The 19,004-nt window shown below is 42.3% G+C and overlaps 1 protein-coding gene across 1 annotated transcript in view; it reads left to right on the forward strand.

The window, feature by feature from the left end:
- LOC112255082 (semaphorin-3D) overlaps positions 1-18,677 on the forward strand; it is a 121,760-nt gene extending 103,083 nt beyond the window's left edge. Inside the window, exons 13-18 of the mRNA XM_042323733.1 lie at positions 3,168-3,256; positions 5,652-5,693; positions 7,612-7,769; positions 12,022-12,086; positions 13,753-13,886; positions 16,547-18,677. Coding sequence (XP_042179667.1) covers positions 3,168-3,256; positions 5,652-5,693; positions 7,612-7,769; positions 12,022-12,086; positions 13,753-13,886; positions 16,547-17,005 — 947 coding nt within the window. The 3' untranslated portion in view covers positions 17,006-18,677. The remainder of the gene's footprint in view (positions 1-3,167; positions 3,257-5,651; positions 5,694-7,611; positions 7,770-12,021; positions 12,087-13,752; positions 13,887-16,546) is intronic.
- The last annotated feature ends 327 nt before the right edge of the window (positions 18,678-19,004 follow it).

The following is a 19,004-nucleotide window of genomic DNA, read 5'->3' on the forward strand; positions in this document are numbered from 1 at the left end:
GTAATTCAGTGATCATTCTTCTTCTGGGGTTCTCTGCATTTGCTCATCGCATAAAGAGTGAAATCAATACATAATTATAAATAAGGTTATTGAAACAATAATTACATCCCTAGAGCAGTAAAATAATACACATACAGTAGCAGTCAAAGTTTGGACACACCTAACTCATTCAAGGGTTTTTAATTATTTGTAACTTTTTTCTATATTGTAGAATAACAGCGAAGACATCAAAACTATGAAATGACACATGGAATCATATGGAGTAACAAAAAAAAGCAACAAATAACAAATAAATAAGTAACAAGTAAATATATTTTATATTTGAGATTATTCAAATAGCCACCCTTTGCCTTGATGAAAGCTTTGCACATTCTTGGCATTCTCTCAACCAGCTTCATGAGGTAGTCACCTGGAATGCATTTCAATTAAGAAGGTGTGCTTTCTTAAAAGTTAATTTGGACAATTTCTTTCCTTCTTAATGCGTTTTAGCCTATCAGTTGTGCTGTGACAAGGTAGGGGGGTAAACAGAAGATAGTCCTATTTGGTAAAATACCAAGTCCATATTATGGCAAGAAAAGCTAAAATAAGCAAAGAGAAATGACAGTCCATCATTACTTTAAGACATAAAGGTCAGTCAATACGGAAAATTTCAAGAACTTTGAAAGTTTCTTCAACAGTCGCAAAAACCATCAAGCGTTATGATGAAACTGGTTCTCATGAGGACCGCCACAGGAAAGGAAGACCCAGAATTACCTCTGCTGCGGAGGATAAGTTAATTAGAGTTACCAGCCTCCGAGATTGCTGCCCAAATAAATGCTTCACAGAGTTTAAGTAACAGACACATCTCAACATCAACTGTTCAGAGGAGACTCCATGAATCAGACCTTCATGGTTGAATTGCTGCAAAGAAACCACTACTAAAGGACACCAATAAGAAGAGACTTGCTTGGGCCAAGAAACATGAGCAATGAACATTAGACCAGTGGAAATTTGTCCATTGGTCTGGAGTTCAAATTTGAGATTTTTGGTTCCAATCTCTGTGTCTTTGCCACAGTAAAACGTGGAGGAGGAGGTGGTATGTTGTGGAGGTGCTTTGCTAGTGACACTGTGATTTATTTAGAATTCAGGGCACACTTAACCAGCATGGCTACCACAGCATTCTGCAGTGATACGCCATCCATCTGGTTTGGGCAAAGTGGGATGATCATTTGTTTTTCAACAGGACAATGACCCCAAAACACACCTCCAGGCTGTGTCAGGGCTATTTGACCAAGAAGGAGAGTGATAGAGTGCTGCATCAGATGACCTGGCCTCTACAATCACCCGACCTCAACCCAGTTGAGATGGTTGGGGTTGAGTCGGACCACAGAGTGAAGGAAAAGCAGCCAACAAGTGCTCAGCATATGTGGGAACTCCTTCAAGACAGTAGGAAAAGCATTCCAGATGAAGCTGGTTGAGAGAATGCCTAGAGTGTGCAAAGCTGTCATTGAGGCAAAGGGTGGCTATTGGAAGAATCTGAAATATAAAATATGTTTGGATTTGTTTAACCCTTTTTTGTTTACTACATGGTTCCATATGTGTTATTTCATAGTTTTGATGTCTTCTCTATTATTCTACAATGTAGAAAATAGTAAAAATATAGAAAAGCCCTTGAATGAGTAGGTGTGTCTAAACATTTAACTGGTACTGTATATATATATATATATATATATACATACATAACATATACAGTTAACATGTGTTTAGAGTGTGTGTGTATGTGCAGAGTGTGTGTGCAGAGTGTGTGTGTAGAGTGTGTGTGCGTGTGTGTTTGCAGAGTGTGTGTGTAGAGTGTGTTTGCAGAGGGGTGTCTGTCTTAAAATGATTCACTTAGAATAGGGTAAAGTTCAAGACACACACGCACACACACACACACACACACACACACACAAACAGAGGACTGGCAGTGTTGGTTCTTCACGATAATGTCAGGATGGTCCCAGGGCGGGGAGTCATTATCCTGGGGAAAGGGTTACCGTGGGAACTTTCCTGTGGCTCCATAACTAATCTACGTCTGAGACTGATGAACCAGGCCATGTTGGGCTCCAACGGCCCAGCTCACCTTAGTGTGATCACTGTTCCATAGCCCTGCACTCTGACATTCAATCCTCTCTGTCTGAACCCTGGTGGATCTCAGAGTCAAGACTCTGCTGTTGGTCGGCAATCATCAGATCAACAGGCTTCAGTTTTGAGTATTTTCCATTGAGATTCTCATCACTTTAATTAATTCATAGTGAATCGTGTCCGTATTAAGAGTGTGGCTAATCAAGGCAAGCGAATGTCTGGTGAGATGAATGGATTCCCGTGACTTAGTAGCATTAGCACCTAGACACGGAGTCATTCATCAAGCTGAGGTAGATTGCTGAGCTCTCTCTGTCTGAAGGCTCTCCTCTTAGTGGGAACGTTGCTATGACCTCTGGTCACCCATTGAGGTTAAATATTTTAAAGTCAGAAATCACACACTACCGTGTTATCCCTGTTAATGAGTTTAGTTTGGGCCGACACACTCAACTTAACTTAGCAAACATGTACACACATAAACACGCACTAGACAATGCTACTAAGTAACGATCACACCACAGCATCAATGCATGAAGCACATAGTCAGGAGGAGTGGTTAGTCAGGCTGGGTGGTTAGTCAGGCTGGGTGGTTAGTCAGGCTGGGTGGTTAGTCAGGCTGGGTGGTTAGTCAGGCTGGGTGGTTAGTCAGGCTGGGTGGTTAGTCAGGCTGGGTGGTTAGTCAGGCTGGGTGGTTAGTCAGTCAGGGTGGTTAGTCAGGCTGGGTGGTTAGTCAGTCAGGGTGGTTCGTCAGGCTGGGTGGTTAGTCAGTCAGGGTGGTTCGTCAGTCAGGCAGGTTGGTCAGACAGGGTGGTTCGTCAGGCAGGGTGGTTCGTCAGTCAGGCAGGTTGGTCAGACAGGGTGGTTGCTATGACAGGGTGGTTGCTATGACAGGGTGGTTGCTATGACAGGGTGGTTGCTTTGACATAGGGACTTTTAACCCACCGTTTTCATTTGACGGTAACTTGCTGTATAAGATATCAAGTGTAATTGGTTGTTGTTACCTGCGTAGGAAAATCATATACACACCTGTCGCTCAGTTACTTCCTGCTTTTCTCCCTCCTCTTCAGATGATGGCAAGGTGCTGAAAGTGGTGTCTGTCCCCAAAGACAACTGGGAGACTGAGGAGATCATTCTGGAGGAGCTGATCGTCTTTCAGGTGAGATGCCTGCTAGGGTTTAATTAACCATAACATCTTCTCTGATGTGTTCTACTACCAACCAGGGTTGGGGTCAATTCATTCCATTTCAATACCTCTCAATTCAGGAATGACACTGAAATTACAATTCCAATCTTCTTCAATCCTTTTCAATAAAGAATATGTAGATTTTGAATGTGGTTTATTTTATGAATTGACTTGAATTGAAATGGAATTGACCCCCAACCCTTTTACCAACTCAGACGATTAAACTGCTAAACTTTCAACTTCAGGAGGAATAGAAAGTACATCTGAAATAGGCCCAGTCCAGAAACATTTACTGTACCTCACAGGAAGTACATCTGTAGGCCCAGTCCAGAAACATTTACTGTACCTCACAGGAAGTACATCTGAATTGGGCCCAGTCGAGAAACATGTACTGTACCTCACAGGAAGTACATCTGAATTGGGCCCAGTCCAGAAACATTTACTGTACCTCACAGGAAGTACATCTGTAGGCCCAGTCCAGAAACATTTACTGTACCTCACAGGAAGTACATCTGAATATTGCCCAGTCCAGAAACATTACTGTACCTCACAGGAAGTACATCTGAATTGGGCCCAGTCCAGAAACATTACTGTACCTCACAGGAAATACATGTAGATCTGACAGAAATTAATAGGTAATAGTAGCTCCACCTTGTCTTCTGATAGACTATGTTGGAATTATAGACTGCTAGCAATTTGATTGGCAGACTAATGGGAAATTCCACCATAGTATGCCAATCAAATTCTCTCAGATCTACAGGAGTTCCTAGGAGTAAGGACTAGGAGATAAGGCCTAGGGGTAGGGACTAGGAGATAAGGCCTATGGGCTAGGAGATTAGGGGTAGGGACTAGGAGATAAGGCCTAGGTACTAGGAGACAAGGCCTAGGGGTAGGAACTAGGAGACAAGGCCTAAGGGTAGGGACTAGGAGGTAAGGCCTATGGACTAGGAGATAAGGGATAGAGGATAAGGCCTAGAGGTAGGGACTAGGAGATAAGGCCTAGGGGTAGGGACTAGGAGATAAGGTCTAGGGGTAGGGACTAGGAGATAATGGCTAGGGGCTAGGAGATAAAGCCTAGGAGCTAGGAATTAAGGCCTGGGGGCATGGAGATAAGGCCTCGGGGAAAGGAGATGACCTGCCTGCCGTGTCATCTGTTTTGAGATCAGCACTGACTGTTGTTTCCATTGGGGCAATCACATACTTGACCAAAATAACCAACTAACCCCCTAAGAGGAAAAACAGATACAGACCCATTTTTTCCCAGGGTCTCCCAAATAAATAGACAGACTATCTCCTATTAGGGAAGAAGAGAACAGGGAGCGAAGTGTGGAACAACAACAACATAGGACAAGATGGCCGTGTGTATTTGTTGGAGTTAAGCTGCATAATCCTCTCTTAACAAACAAGAGGATGAATGTCAGGGCCAGTATTCACAGTCAGAGTCTCAGAGTAGGAGACGTTGATCTAGGAATCTGTTTTTTGCCTTTCATAATGAATAAGATCCTATGGACACGGGGACCTGATCTTTGTGAATACGTGCTTCGACTAAGACAAAAACCTGACCGTATCCTCTTTGGATAGGGTTGAACCACAAACATACTTATACATGACATCATTGGGTTTAACATGGGAGGTTTTAGGGGGAGGGTTGACTTCGATATGACCTGGCAGTGTCAGGCCTTGGGTAGGATGTTAACCACATAGCTCATTAGACTGGGTTGGGGTTAATACACAGAGTTTGAGAGTGGCAATGAGTCTTCCTGAGGGAAGAACTGAGGTCTGTGTGTGTCAGCGTGTGTGTGTGTGTCAGCGTGTGTGTGTGTCTGCGCATGTGTGCGTGTGTGTGTGTGTCTCTGTGCGTGTGTGTGTGTGTGTGTCTGCATGGGTGTGTGTGTGCGCGCGCGCGTGTGTGTGTGTGTGGCCTGCGCCTGGTAGAGAGTTAGCTAGCTAGCTAAGAGAATGTGTGTGTGTGCGTGAGTGTGTGTGTGGCCTGCGCCTGGCAGAGAGTTAGCTAGCTAGCTAAGAGAATGTGTGTATGTGAGGAGACATATGATAGCAAGGTTATCGTCCCCATGTCTCTAAAGGCTATCTGAATAGGATGCAGCTCACTTGGACTGTCAGGGGTCACTGACTCCCAATGACACCATGTTGAAATGAACCTCTGAGATGATGTTGGTAATGGTGAGCCTTGGTATGTGGGTTCTCTAGAGCAGAACACACACACACACACGCACACACACATGCGCGGACACATGCGTACACACACACACACATACACACACACACACACGTGCACACACACACACACAAAATATTGTCTTGTGTGATGTCGACCTGTGTGTTAAACCATTGTGTTCTGATCCTGCAGACTCAGGCCCCCATCCTTAACATGGAGCTGTCTACCAAAAGAGTAAGTCTGCTGTGTGCAAGTGTATGTGTGTGTGTGCACGTGCGTTTGTGTCCGCGTGTGTGTGTGTGTGTATGCATGTGTATGCGTATGTATGTGTGTGCGTGTGTGTACACGTGTGTGTACGTGTGTGTGTCCGCGTGTGTGTGAGTGTGTGTGAGTGTGTGTGTGAGTGTGTGAGTGTGTGTGTACGTGTGTGTGTGTGTGTGTGTGAGTGTGTGTGTGAGTGTGTGTGTGTGTGTACGTGTGTGTGTGTGTGTGTGTGAGTGTGTTTGTGAGTGTGTGTGTGTGTGTTTTGAGTGTGTGTGAGTGTGTGTGTGTGTGTGTGTGTGAGTGTGTGTGTACGTGTGTGTGAGTGTGTGTGAGTGTGTGTGTGAGTACGTGTGTGTGAGAGTGTGTGAGTGTGTGTGTGAGTACGTGTGTGTGAGTGTGTGTGAGTGTGTGTGAGTACGTGTGTGTGAGTGTGTGTGAGTGTGTGTGTACGTGTGTGTGTGTGTGTGAGAGTGTGTCTACGTGTGTGTGTGTGTGTGTGTGTGTGTGTGTGTGTGTGTGTGTGTGTGAGTGTGAGTGTGTGTACGTGTGTGTGTGTGTGTGAGTGTGTACGTGTGTGTGTGTGTGTGTGTGTGTGAGAGTGTGTGTACGTGTGTGTGTGTGTGTGTGTGTGTGAGTGTGTGTACGTGTGTGTGAGTGTGTGTGTGAGTGTGTGTGTGAGTGTGTGTGTGAGTGTGTGTGTACGTGTGTGTGAGTGTGTGTGAGTGTGTGTGTGAGTACGTGTGTGTGAGAGTGTGTGAGTGTGTGTGTGAGTACGTGTGTGTGAGTGTGTGTGAGTGTGTGTGAGTACGTGTGTGTGAGTGTGTGTGAGTGTGTGTGTACGTGTGTGTGTGTGTGTGAGAGTGTGTCTACGTGTGTGTGTGTGTGTGTGTGTGTGTGAGTGTGAGTGTGTGTACGTGTGTGTGTGTGTGTGAGTGTGTACGTGTGTGTGTGTGTGTGTGTGTGTGAGAGTGTGTGTACGTGTGTGTGTGTGTGTGTGTGTGAGTGTGTGTACGTGTGTGTGAGTGTGTGTGTGAGTGTGTGTGTGAGTGTGTGTGGGTGGTCATCCTCAGTTAATAGTAAATGTAGCAGTAACATACCATTCCAGTAATGATTACAAACAAATAGATGATTGATTTGCGTATAGGAACTGTTTACACATAGTTTCTCCAGCAGTAGACTCCTCTCAGAGTACGTTGGGAAGAGACTTGAAAAATCACATCAAATCCAGATTCTATGTGTAAATGTTTTAAATAAATCAAATCACAGTTAATTTGTACATGTGTAGGTAGGGGTAAAGTGACTATTCATAGATAATAACAAAAGAGAAGCAGCACTGCAAAACAAAGGGGCGGGGAGTCAAATGAACCAGTCTGGGTAGTCATTTGATTAAATACTCAGCAGTCTAATGGCTTGGGGGTAGATACTCTTTGAAGAGGTAGGGTTTCAGATGTTTGAGATGCCCAGCCCTGAGAGGGTGGAGAGGAGGCTGAGCCTGAGACGCCCAGCCCCGAGAGGGTGGAGAGGAGGCAGAGCCTGAGACGCCCTGCCCCGAGAGGGTGGAGACGAGGTAGAGCCTGAGACGCCCCACCCTGAAAAGGTGGAGAGGAGGCAGAGCCTGAGATGCCCCGCCCTGAGAGGGTGGAGAGGAGCCAGAGCCTGAGACGCCCAGCCCTGAGAGGGAGGAGAGGAGGCAGAGCCTGAGACGCCCAGCCCTGAGAGGGTGGAGAGGAGGCAGAGCCTGAGACGCCCAGCCCCGAGAGGGTGGAGAGGAGGATCTTTACTGTTAGCAGCACTATGACAATTCAATATAATTCAATAGGAATCAATTACATGAATTAAAAGTACATTCAATTGAGTTAAATCCTCTCCCCTGTTTGTGTGTCTACAGCAACAGGTGTATGTGAGCAGTGATGAGGGAGTGGTCCAGTTACCACTGCAGCGGTGTCAGCTGTACGGTAGAGACTGTGCTGACTGCTGTCTGGCCAGAGACCCTTACTGTGCCTGGGATGGGAACACATGCAACCGATACTTCCCCAGCAACAAGAGGTAACTACTCTACTTAGTTTAAAAGGCAAACACAGCAATATTGATCTCCACATCCAATCTTTTTACTATTATAGAAGAAAACCAATAAATAAAAATATACAATTAACATAACAATAACATTTAAGAGTCTTGCTATTATCTTATTACTGTGTTTGACAATAAAAGACACATTTATGTTGTAACATATGTATAATAAAGTACCGTTGTATTGTATCATGTTGTGTTGTGTTGTATCATGTTGTGTTGTATCATGTTGTATTGTATCATGTTGTATTGTATCATGTTGTGTTGTATCATGTTGTGTTGTATCATGTTGTGTTGTATCATGTTGTATTGTATCGTGTTGTGTTGTATCGTGTTGTATTGTATCATGTTGTATTGTGTTGTATTGTATCGTGTTGTATTGTATCTTGTTGTATTGTGTTGTATTGTATTGTGTTGTATTGTATCATGTTGTGTTGTATCATGTTGTATTGTATCATGTTGTGTTGTATCATGTTGTGTTGTATCATGTTGTATTGTATCATGTTGTGTTGTATCATGTTGTGTTGTATCATGTTGTGTTGTATCATGTTGTGTTGTATCATGTTGTGCTGTATCATTGTGTTGTATTGTATCATGTTGTGTTGTATCATGTTGTGTTGTATCATGTTGTATTGTATCATGTTGTGCTTTGTATCATGTTGTGCTGTATCATGTTGTATTGTATCATGTTGTGTTGTATCATGTTGTGTTGTATCATGTTGTGTTGTATCATGTTGTGTTGTATCATGTTGTGTTGTATCATGTTGTGTTGTATCATGTTGTGTTGTATCGTGTTGTATTGTATCATGTTGTGTTGTATCATGTTGTATCATGTTGTGCTGTATCATGTTGTATTGTATCATGTTGTGTTGTATCATGTTGTGTTGTATCATGTTGTGTTGTATCATGTTGTATTGTATCATGTTGTGTTGTATCATGTATCATGTTGTGTTGTATCATGTTGTATTGTATCATGTTTGTATCATGTATCATGTTGTGTTGTATCGTGTTGTATTGTATCATGTTGTGTTGTATCATGTTGTATCATGTTGTGTTGTATCATGTTGTATTGTATCGTGTTGTATTGTATCATGTTGTATTGTGTTGTATTGTATCGTGTTGTATTGTATCATGTTGTATTGTGTTGTATTGTATTGTGTTGTATTGTATCATGTTGTATTGTATCATGTTGTGTTGTATCATGTTGTATTGTATCATGTTGTATTGTATCATGTTGTATTGTATCGTGTTGTATTGTATCGTATTGTATCGTGTTGTATTGTATCATGTTGTATTGTGTTGTATTGTATCATGTTGTGTTGTATCATGTTGTGCTGTACCATGTTGTGTTGTATCATGTTGTGTTGTATCATGTTGTATTGTATCATGTTGTATTGTATCATGTTGTATTGTATCGTGTTGTATTGTATCGTATTGTATCGTGTTGTATTGTATCATGTTGTATTGTGTTGTATTGTGTTGTGTTGTATTGTATTGTATCATGTTGTATTGTATCATGTTGTATTGTATTGTATCATGTTGTATTGTATCATGTTGTGTTGTATCATGTTGTGTTGTATCATGTTGTATTGTATCATGTTGTATTGTATCATGTTGTATTGTATCGTGTTGTATTGTATCATGTTGTATTGTATTGTATCATGTTGTATTGTATCATGTTGTATTGTATCATGTTGTATTGTATCATGTTGTATTGTATCATGTTGTATTGTATCATGTTGTATTGTATTGTATCATGTTGTATTGTATCATGTTGTATTGTATTGTATCATGTTGTGTTGTATCATGTTGTATTGTATCATGTTGTATTGTATCATGTTGTATTGTATCATGTTGTATTGTATCATGTTGTATTGTATCATGTTGTATTGTATCATGTTGTATTGTATCATGTTGTATTGTATCATGTTGTATTGTATCATGTTGTATTGTATCATGTTGTATTGTATCATGTTGTATTGTATCATGTTGTATTGTATCATGTTGTATTGTATCATGTTGTATTGTATTGTATCATGTTGTATTGTATCATGTTGTATTGTATCATGTTGTATTGTATCATGTTGTATTGTATTGTATCATGTTGTATTGTATCATGTTGTATTGTATCATGTTGTGTTGTATCATGTATCATGTTGTATTGTATCATGTTGTATTGTATTGTATCATGTTGTATCATGTTGTATCATGTTGTATTGTATCATGTTGTATTGTATCATGTTGTGTTGTATCATGTTGTATTGTATCATCATGTTGTATCATGTTGTATCATGTTGTATTGTATCATCATGTTGTATTGTATCATGTTGTATTGTATCATGTTGTGTTGTATCATGTTGTATTGTATCATGTTGTATTGTATCATGTTGTATTGTATCATGTTGTATTGTATCATGTTGTGTTGTATCATGTTGTGTTGTATTGTATCATGTTGTATTGTATCGTGTTGTATTGTATCATGTTGTGTTGTCTTGTATCATCATGTATCATGTTGTATCATGTTGTATTGTATCATGTTGTGTTGTATCATGTTGTTTTGTATCATGTTGTGTTGTATCATGTTGTATTGTATCATGTTGTATTGTATCATGTTGTGTTGTATCATGTTGTATCATGTATTGTATCATGTTGTATCATGTTGTATTGTATCATGTTGTGTTGTATCATGTTGTTGTTTGTATCATGTTGTATTGTCATGTTGTATCATGTTCATGTTGTATTGTATCATGTTGTATCATGTTGTTTGTATCATGTTGTGTTGTATCATGTTGTGTTGTATCATGTTGTATCATGTTGTATTGTATCATGTTGTGTTGTATCATGTATCATGTTGTATTGTATCATGTATCATGTTGTGTTGTATTGTTGTCATGTTGTATTGTATCATGTTGTATTGTAACATGTTGTGTTGTATCATGTTGTATCATGTTGTGTTGTATCATGTTGTATTGTATCATGTTGTGTTGTATCATGTTGTATCATGTTGTGTTGTATCATGTTGTGTTGTATCATGTTGTATTGTTGTTGTGTTGTTTGTATCATGTTGTGTTGTATCATGTTGTATTGTATCATGTTGTGTTGTATCATGTTGTATCATATCATGTTGTATTGTATCATGTTGTGTTGTATCATGTTGTATTGTATCATGTTGTGTTGTATCATGTTGTGTTGTATCATGTTGTATTGTATCATGTTGTGTTGTATCATGTTGTGTTGTATCGTGTTGTATTGTATCATGTTGTGTTGTATCATGTTGTGTTGTATCATGTTGTATTGTATCATGTTGTGTTGTATCATGTTGTATTGTATCATGTTGTGTTGTATCATGTTGTGTTGTATCATGTTGTATCATGTTTTATTGTATCATGTTGTGTTGTATTGTATCATGTTGTGTTGTATTGTATCATGTTGTGTTGTATTGTATTGTATCATGTTGTGTTGTATCATGTTGTGTTGTATCATGTTGTATTGTATCATGTTGTGTTGTATTGTATCATGTTGTATTGTATCATGTTGTGTTGTATCATGTTGTATTGTATCATGTTGTGTTGTATCATGTTGTATTGTATCATGTTGTGTTGTATTGTATCATGTTGTATTGTATCATGTTGTATTGTATCATGTTGTATTGTATCATGTTGTATTGTATCATGTTGTATTGTATCATGTTGTATTGTATCATGTTGTATTGTATCATGTTGTATTGTATCATGTTGTATTGTATTGTATCATGTTGTATTGTATCATGTTGTATTGTATCATGTTGTGTTGTATCATGTTGTGTTGTATCATGTTGTGTTGTATCATGTTGTATTGTATCATGTTGTATTGTATCATGTTGTATTGTATCATGTTGTGTTGTATCATGTTGTGTTGTATCATGTTGTGTTGTATCATGTTGTGTTGTATCATGTTGTGTTGTATCATGTTGTATTGTATCATGTTGTGTTGTATCATGTTGTATTGTATCATGTTGTATTGTATCATGTTGTGTTGTATTGTATCGTGTTGTGTTGTATCGTGTTGTGTTTAATAATGTCGTGTTGTATTTTTTTGTTTGTGAAGCCCGGGAACAGTTGCTGTTGTTAAATCAACAGCTAAGGGGGTTCCAAACAAATGAACAAACAAACTTACTGCCACAGTCTAAAGCTGTCAGAGTTATGACATGATTATGACACCCAGACTGTCTGCTACCTTATCTCCTCAGGCGAGCTCGGCGCCAGGACGTGAAACACGGGGATCCGATGAGCCAGTGTTACGACGCAGAAGACGGTGTGTGTGTGTGTGTGTGTGTGTGTGTACGGGGCTACAATGAGCCAGTGTTGCGATATAGGACAAGTTACAGAAATGAACACTAAATGTTTCTATGTCTGTCTATGATATGTACTGTATGTCTCTGGCTGCAGCGTCAGCCAGCCAGCCTCACTTCACTAGGTAACTTAACTAATATTAACTTAGCTCATAATACAGTATATTGGTTTGCACTAAGTGGCAGTGGCAGTCAACCTCAGTTCACTAGGCTCCTATGACCATGTCTGATGTGACTAGGGGTGGAAGGCAGCCTAGTGGTTAGAGCGTTGGGCCAGTAACCGAAAGGTTGCTGGCTTGAATCCCAGAGCTGACAAGATAGAAATCTGTCGTTCTGCCCCTGAACAAGACAGGTAACCCACTGCTCCTAGACCAGTTAACCCACTGCTCCTAGACCAGTTAACCTACTGTTCCTAGACCAGTTAACTCACTGTTCCTAGACCAGTTAACCCACTGTTCCTAGACCAGTTAACCCACTGCTCCTAGACCAGTTAACCCACTGCTCCTAGACCAGTTAACCCACTGTTCCTAGACCAGTTAAACCACTGTTCCTAGACCAGTTAACCCACTGTTCCTAGACCAGTTAACCCACTGTTCCTAGACCAGTTAACCCACTGTTCCTAGACCAGTTAACCCACTGTTCCTAGACCAGTTAACCCACTGTTCCTAGACCAGTTAACCCACTGTTCCTAGGCCGTCATTGTAAAATAAGAATTTCTTCTTAACTGACTTGCCTAGGTAAATGTAAAAAAAATTAATGTAGTTCACTTAGCGCTTCATCTTAGCTCATGATACTGTATATTTGTTGAGTCAGTTGCAGTTGCCCCTCCCCTTCCCAAATTCGAAATGATTTGATATCATACGCATCCCGTTGTATCAAGACAAATCTACACATCCCGTTGTGTCAAGACAAATCTACACATCCCGTAGTGTCAAGACAAATCTACACATCCCGTAGTGTCAAGACAAATCTACACATCCCGAAGTATCAAGACAAATCTACACATCCCATTGTGTCAAGACAAATCTACAGCTCTTTAGCATTTTACATATAGCAGACACTCTTATCCAGAGCCACTTTACAATGTCATCTACCAGAAGAGGACTGGCCACCCCACATAGCCTGGTTCCTCTCTAGGTTCCTTCCTAGGTTTTGGCCTTTCTAGGGAGTTTTTCCTAGCCACCGTGCTTCTACACCTGCATTGCTTGCTGTTTGGGGTTTTAGGCTGGGTTTCTGTACAGCACTTTGAGATATCAGCTGATGTACGAAGGGCTATATAAATAAATTTGATTTGATTTGATCTTGGAACTCAAATCATGTACAGAGAATATTATGAATGTGACTACAGCTAGAGGATCTCCATTTGATCACCTTATGGCAGGAGAACTAAATATTGTAGTGTATTTTAGATTTAAAAAGGCTTCTCGAAGTTTGTCATTTCTACTTTGAAATGTCAAGCTTGATTTTCCCTTACAAGATTTTTATCAAACCCTACAAAATTATAAATGTATTGTAATACACATAATAATTCACATTTCCTGTTGCTGCAAGATTATTTTTCCTTCTGTAGCAAACTGGCTCAAATTTAGATCTGTACTACAAAACTCTCAACGTCCTGTTCTTTTGCAGGTTCTGAGTCGGTGGAGGTGAAGACGGTATACGGAGTGGAGAGTAACTCAACCTTCCTAGAGTGTGTACCCAAGTCCCAGCTAGCTACAGTCAAGTGGACAGTACAGCCACCACATGTTCACACCAGCAGAGAGGTGAGAGATGGACATCTCTCCATGTTAGCACTTTGTTAACTTTATGCTAACTAAGGCCTGGGACGTAACACACAAACTGATCATCTTTATCAACTCGTCATCTTTACCGAACATTAGAACAATACAACACACATGTATTGATCACTCATTTTTAACCAAATCATTAACCACGTTTACATCCACAGTTTTTATGCGAGTAAAGTCATAACGTATGATTATTTTTTAATTTTACGACAGCTGTGATGGAAACAGGTCATTTCAGTGCAAGTTTATACACTGAGTGCACAAAACATTAAGAACACCTGCTCTTTCCATGACATAAATTGACTAGGTGAAAGCTATGATCCCTAATTGATGTCTCTTGTTAAATACACTTCAATCAATGTATATGAAGGGGAGGAGACAGGTTAAAGAAGGATTTTTAAGCCTTGAGACATTTGAGACATTCATTGTGTATGTGTGCCATTCAGATGGTGAATGGGCAAGACAAAATATTTAAGTGCCTTTGAGCAGGCGCACTGGTTTGTGTCAAGAACTGCTACGCTGCTGGGTTTTTCACACTCAACAGTTTTCCGTGTGTATCAAGAATGGTCCACCACCCAAAGGACATCCAGCCAACTTGACACAACTGTGGTTTGAGTGAGTCAAGAACTGCACCGGAGTCAATATGGGCCAGCATCCCTGTGGAATGTTTTCGACACCTTGTAGAGTTCATGCCCCTCAACGAATTGAGGCTGTTCTGAGGACAAAAAGGGGGATGGAACTCAATATTAGGAAGGTGTTAGGAAGGTGTTAGGAAGGTGATAGGAAGGTGATAGGAAGGTGTTAGGAAGGTGATAGGAAGGTGTTAGGAAGGTGATAGGAAGGTGCCAAAAGATCATTTCTTCGTTTGACATGGTGGAATATTTTTCTGTCAGTAAAATAATGAGAGAAATGGTGGTGGAAGTAAATTTGGAGCCATGACATGTTGTGTGGTCCTCCCTCTACACGACTCGTCGACTCGAAACCATGCAGTTTATTAGGCTACAGATGAAATAAGTTATGATGAACTTCACAGGGTGTTTTAAAATGCACAGTGACCTTCAATGCTCCTTTCCAATCCATATCAAGGGTCTTATTCTGTCTTATTCTGGTGACGTGATAATCAATGCTTGACTGCCGTCTGACAAATACACATATCCAATAGACTAGACTACCAGCACAGCCTACCCGCACAGCTTACCCGCACAGCCTACCCGCACAGCTTACCCGCACAGCCTACCCGCACAGCTTACCCGCACAGCCTACCCGCACAGCTTACCCGCACAGCCTAACCGCAGATCTTACCCACAGAGCTTATCCGCACAGCCTACCCACACAGCTTACCCGCACAGCCTACCCGCAGAGCCTACCCACAGAGCTTACCCACACAGCCTACCCGCAGATCCTACCCGCAGAACTTACCAGCACAGCTTACCCGCAGCGCTTACCCGCACAGCCTACCCGCACAGCCTACCCACAGAGCTTACCCGCAGAGCTTACCCGCACAGCCTACCCGCAGAGCTTACCCGCACAGTCTACCCACATATCCTACCCGCACAGCCTACCCACAGAGCCTACCCGCACAGCCTACCCGCAGCGCTTACCCGCACAGCCTACCCACAGAGCTTACCCGCACAGCCTACCCACAGAGCTTACCCGCAGAGCTTACCCGCACAGCCTACCCACAGAGCTTACCCACAGAGCTTACCCGCACAGCCTACCCACAGAGCTTACCCGCACAGCCTACCCACAGAGCTTACCCGCAGAGCTTACCCGCACAGCCTACCCGCAGAGCTTACCCGCACAGTCTACCCACAGACCCTACCCGCACAGCCTACCCACAGAGCCTACCCGCACAGCCTACCCGCAGAGCTTACCCGCACAGCCTACCCGCAGATCCTACCCGCATAGCCTACCCGCAGAGCTTACCCGCATGGGCCTACCCGCACGGACCTACCCGCACAGACCTACCCGCACAGCTTACCCGCAGAGCTTACCTGCACAGCCTACCCGCAGAGCTTACCCGCACAGCCTACCCGCACAGCCTACCCGCAGAGCTTACCCGCACAGCCTACCCGCAGAGCTTACCCGCACAGGCTACCCGCACAGCCTACCCGCACAGCCTACCCGCAGAGCTTACCCGCACAGGCTACCCGCACAGCCTACCCGCACAGCCTACCCGCAGAGCTTACCCGCACAGCCTACCCGCAGAGCTTACCCGCACAGCCTACCCGTGCTCTATCTGCGAGCTGTTGGCTAGAGCACACTATTACTATTTAACGCAACAGATTTTTGTGACTAAATTATCGGTAAGAGTGGAAAATGAGATGGAAACACATTTAACCTTGGAAACCTTTTTAGATGTTTATTTGTTACATGAAAACTTATATGAAAAAAATTGTTACATGAAAAAAATACAATTTTTGTGATGTCCTTTACATCGTAAATGCACTGACTTTTGTCTGCAAGAACTCTGTTTGGTGGAAATATACCACTGGTGGGATAATGTAGATGTTTTCTATCTGCAGAGTTTAGAATATCCGCATGAAAATCTGTCACCAATTGGCTGGAAGCTAATATTGACTAATATTCATCTAATAATGAACTTTTTGTTGTCTTGCCCTGCTGTCCTTATTCAGATGCTCCAGAGCGAGGATCGTATGGTCCACATGAAGCGGGGTCTCCTGGTGCAGCGGCTGGAGCCAGGGGACGCTGGCCTCTACAGCTGTACCACCCTGGAGCACTCCTTCTCCCAGGTCCTGGCCCGCTATAACCTCCAGGTCATACCCCAGCAGAGCATGACAGCATCCCAGGCCAAGGCAGCTGATCCTGGGGCTGGGGGAGCAGGACTGAGGTGGGGTCATGGAGGTCCTGGGAGCCACGCCCAGAGCCACGCCCAGCTCTTCAGGAATTATAAGGACCTGCACATGATGGGCGCAGCTAGTATGAGCATGGACGAGTACTGTGAGCAGATGTGGCACCGGGAGAAGAAGAGGCAGCAGAAGCTGCGTCAGCTCAAGTGGAAACAGACCCAGGTGGACAACCGCAAGGCCCGAGTGAGACGGCACGACTCCACTGAGGACATCACAATACAATGACCTACGGACGGGGATGGACAGAGCCTTTTGGTGTGCGTCTGAAATGTCACTCTAGTTCCTATAGAGTGCACTGCTTCGGACCAGGGTCCATAAGCCTGAGGTAGTGCACTTTAAAGGGGATAGAGGGCTATTGTAGATGTAGCTCTGGAGATGAAGGGAATGTATGCAGCAAGACCTCAGTGGTGGTGCTGCACATGAGCAGACCCTTTGCTTTGAACAGATATGCTTAATATTATTATCAGTCAGTTAACCTTTTTGTCCATAGAAGTATAATTTTGATATAGATGTTCTGGATGTATATTCCTCCTGTATTCTGTATTCTGTGTAGACAGGATCGTGATCATTCTTTTTATTACCCGGACCGACCCGTTAAAGTCTATTTATTGCTCTCTGGACTGGTAGGTTTGTTTACTGAATAAAAAGCAGGCCGGACCGTTCTCCGTCACACATGTCGAGGGGAAAAACACTGTCCCAGAACTACAACCATAGGTCTCCAAGAACTACAACCACAGTCGTCCAAGAACTACAACCACAGGTCTCCAAGAACTACAACCACAGTTGTCCCAGAACTACAACCACAGTTCTCCAAGAACTACAACCACAGTTGTCCCAGAACTACAACCACAGGTCTCCAAGAACTACAACCACAGTTGTCCCAGAACTACAACCACATGTCTCCAAGAACTACAACCACAGGTCTCCAAGAACTACAACCACAGTTGTCCCAGAACTACAACCACAGTTCTCCAAGAACTACAACCACAGTTGTCCCAGACCTACAACCACAGTTGTCCCAGAACTACAACAACAGTTGTCCCAGAACTACAACCACAGTTGTCCCAGAACTACAACCACAGGTCTCCAAGAACTACAACCACAGTTGTCCAAGAACTACAACCACAGTTGTCCCAGAACTACAACCACAGTTGTCCCAGAACTACAACCACAGTTGTCCCAGAACTACAACCACAGGTCTCCAAGAACTACAACCACAGTTGTCCCAGAACTACAACCACAGTGGTGGTTGTATAGTCAGTGTGTTAGACAGAGCTGTGGACAGTGTGATGTGGTTGGTCCCTTCCATTTTCCTCAGTGTCCCATTCTATGTCTTCAGACCCCCTCAGCAATACATGTTAACATATTTCCACTTACCATATTGTCATGACAGCATTGAAATATGCTGTATGTAGAGTATGTAATGCAATGTACAGCATATACATTGAAAATGTATATTGTAGGGTCACTCACCTGCGTTATGGACTGTATCTACCTTGACTTTTTTCAAACACAAAACTATTATTTTTATTAAGACAAATCTTTCAATGTAAAGCATTTGGTAGATACTTTTTTGTGTGTGTTTGGTTTTCACTTGTTAATCCAAACTCAGAAATAGAACCGTACAGGTAATTCATTCATACTGTACTCTAAAACCTAAAATCGTTCTTTGGCTATCCCCATAGGAGAACCCTTTGTAGAACATGGAAACATGGAACCCAAAAGGGTTCTACCCTGGAACCCAAAAGGGTTCTATCTAGTTCCGTAAAGGGTTCTATAAAGGGTTTTCCTATATGGATAGCCAAAGAACCATTTTAGGTTCTGTATAGCAATTTTTTTTCCTAAGATTGTACTCTAATACACTTTGGACATAAAATCTGTGGAATAACTCACATAACTTTATGAGCAAAAAATATATTTGCATTTGTGGTTGAAAATCATGATGAAAAGTAGGGGGGGGGAGACCTGAAACACACGAAAGAAGTCCGACTCACACTAGACTTCACTCCTGGTAATCATCACAGATCTCATCATTTAACAGTAATGGGACCCGCTGGGTATCAAACCCCTAGTGCAGTAGATTCACTAAACATCGAAACAATATGTATTTTCAACATCTTGTGCTCACTGTGAATATGGACATGTTCAACTTTGTATGGACTGTGTCACTTGTTGTTTATCATACAGTTAGCACCATCTAGTGTTGGTTGTTGTACACTGCACA

Source organism: Oncorhynchus tshawytscha, linkage group LG07, assembly GCF_018296145.1.
Source record: "Oncorhynchus tshawytscha isolate Ot180627B linkage group LG07, Otsh_v2.0, whole genome shotgun sequence".
Classification (NCBI taxonomy): domain Eukaryota; kingdom Metazoa; phylum Chordata; class Actinopteri; order Salmoniformes; family Salmonidae; genus Oncorhynchus; species Oncorhynchus tshawytscha.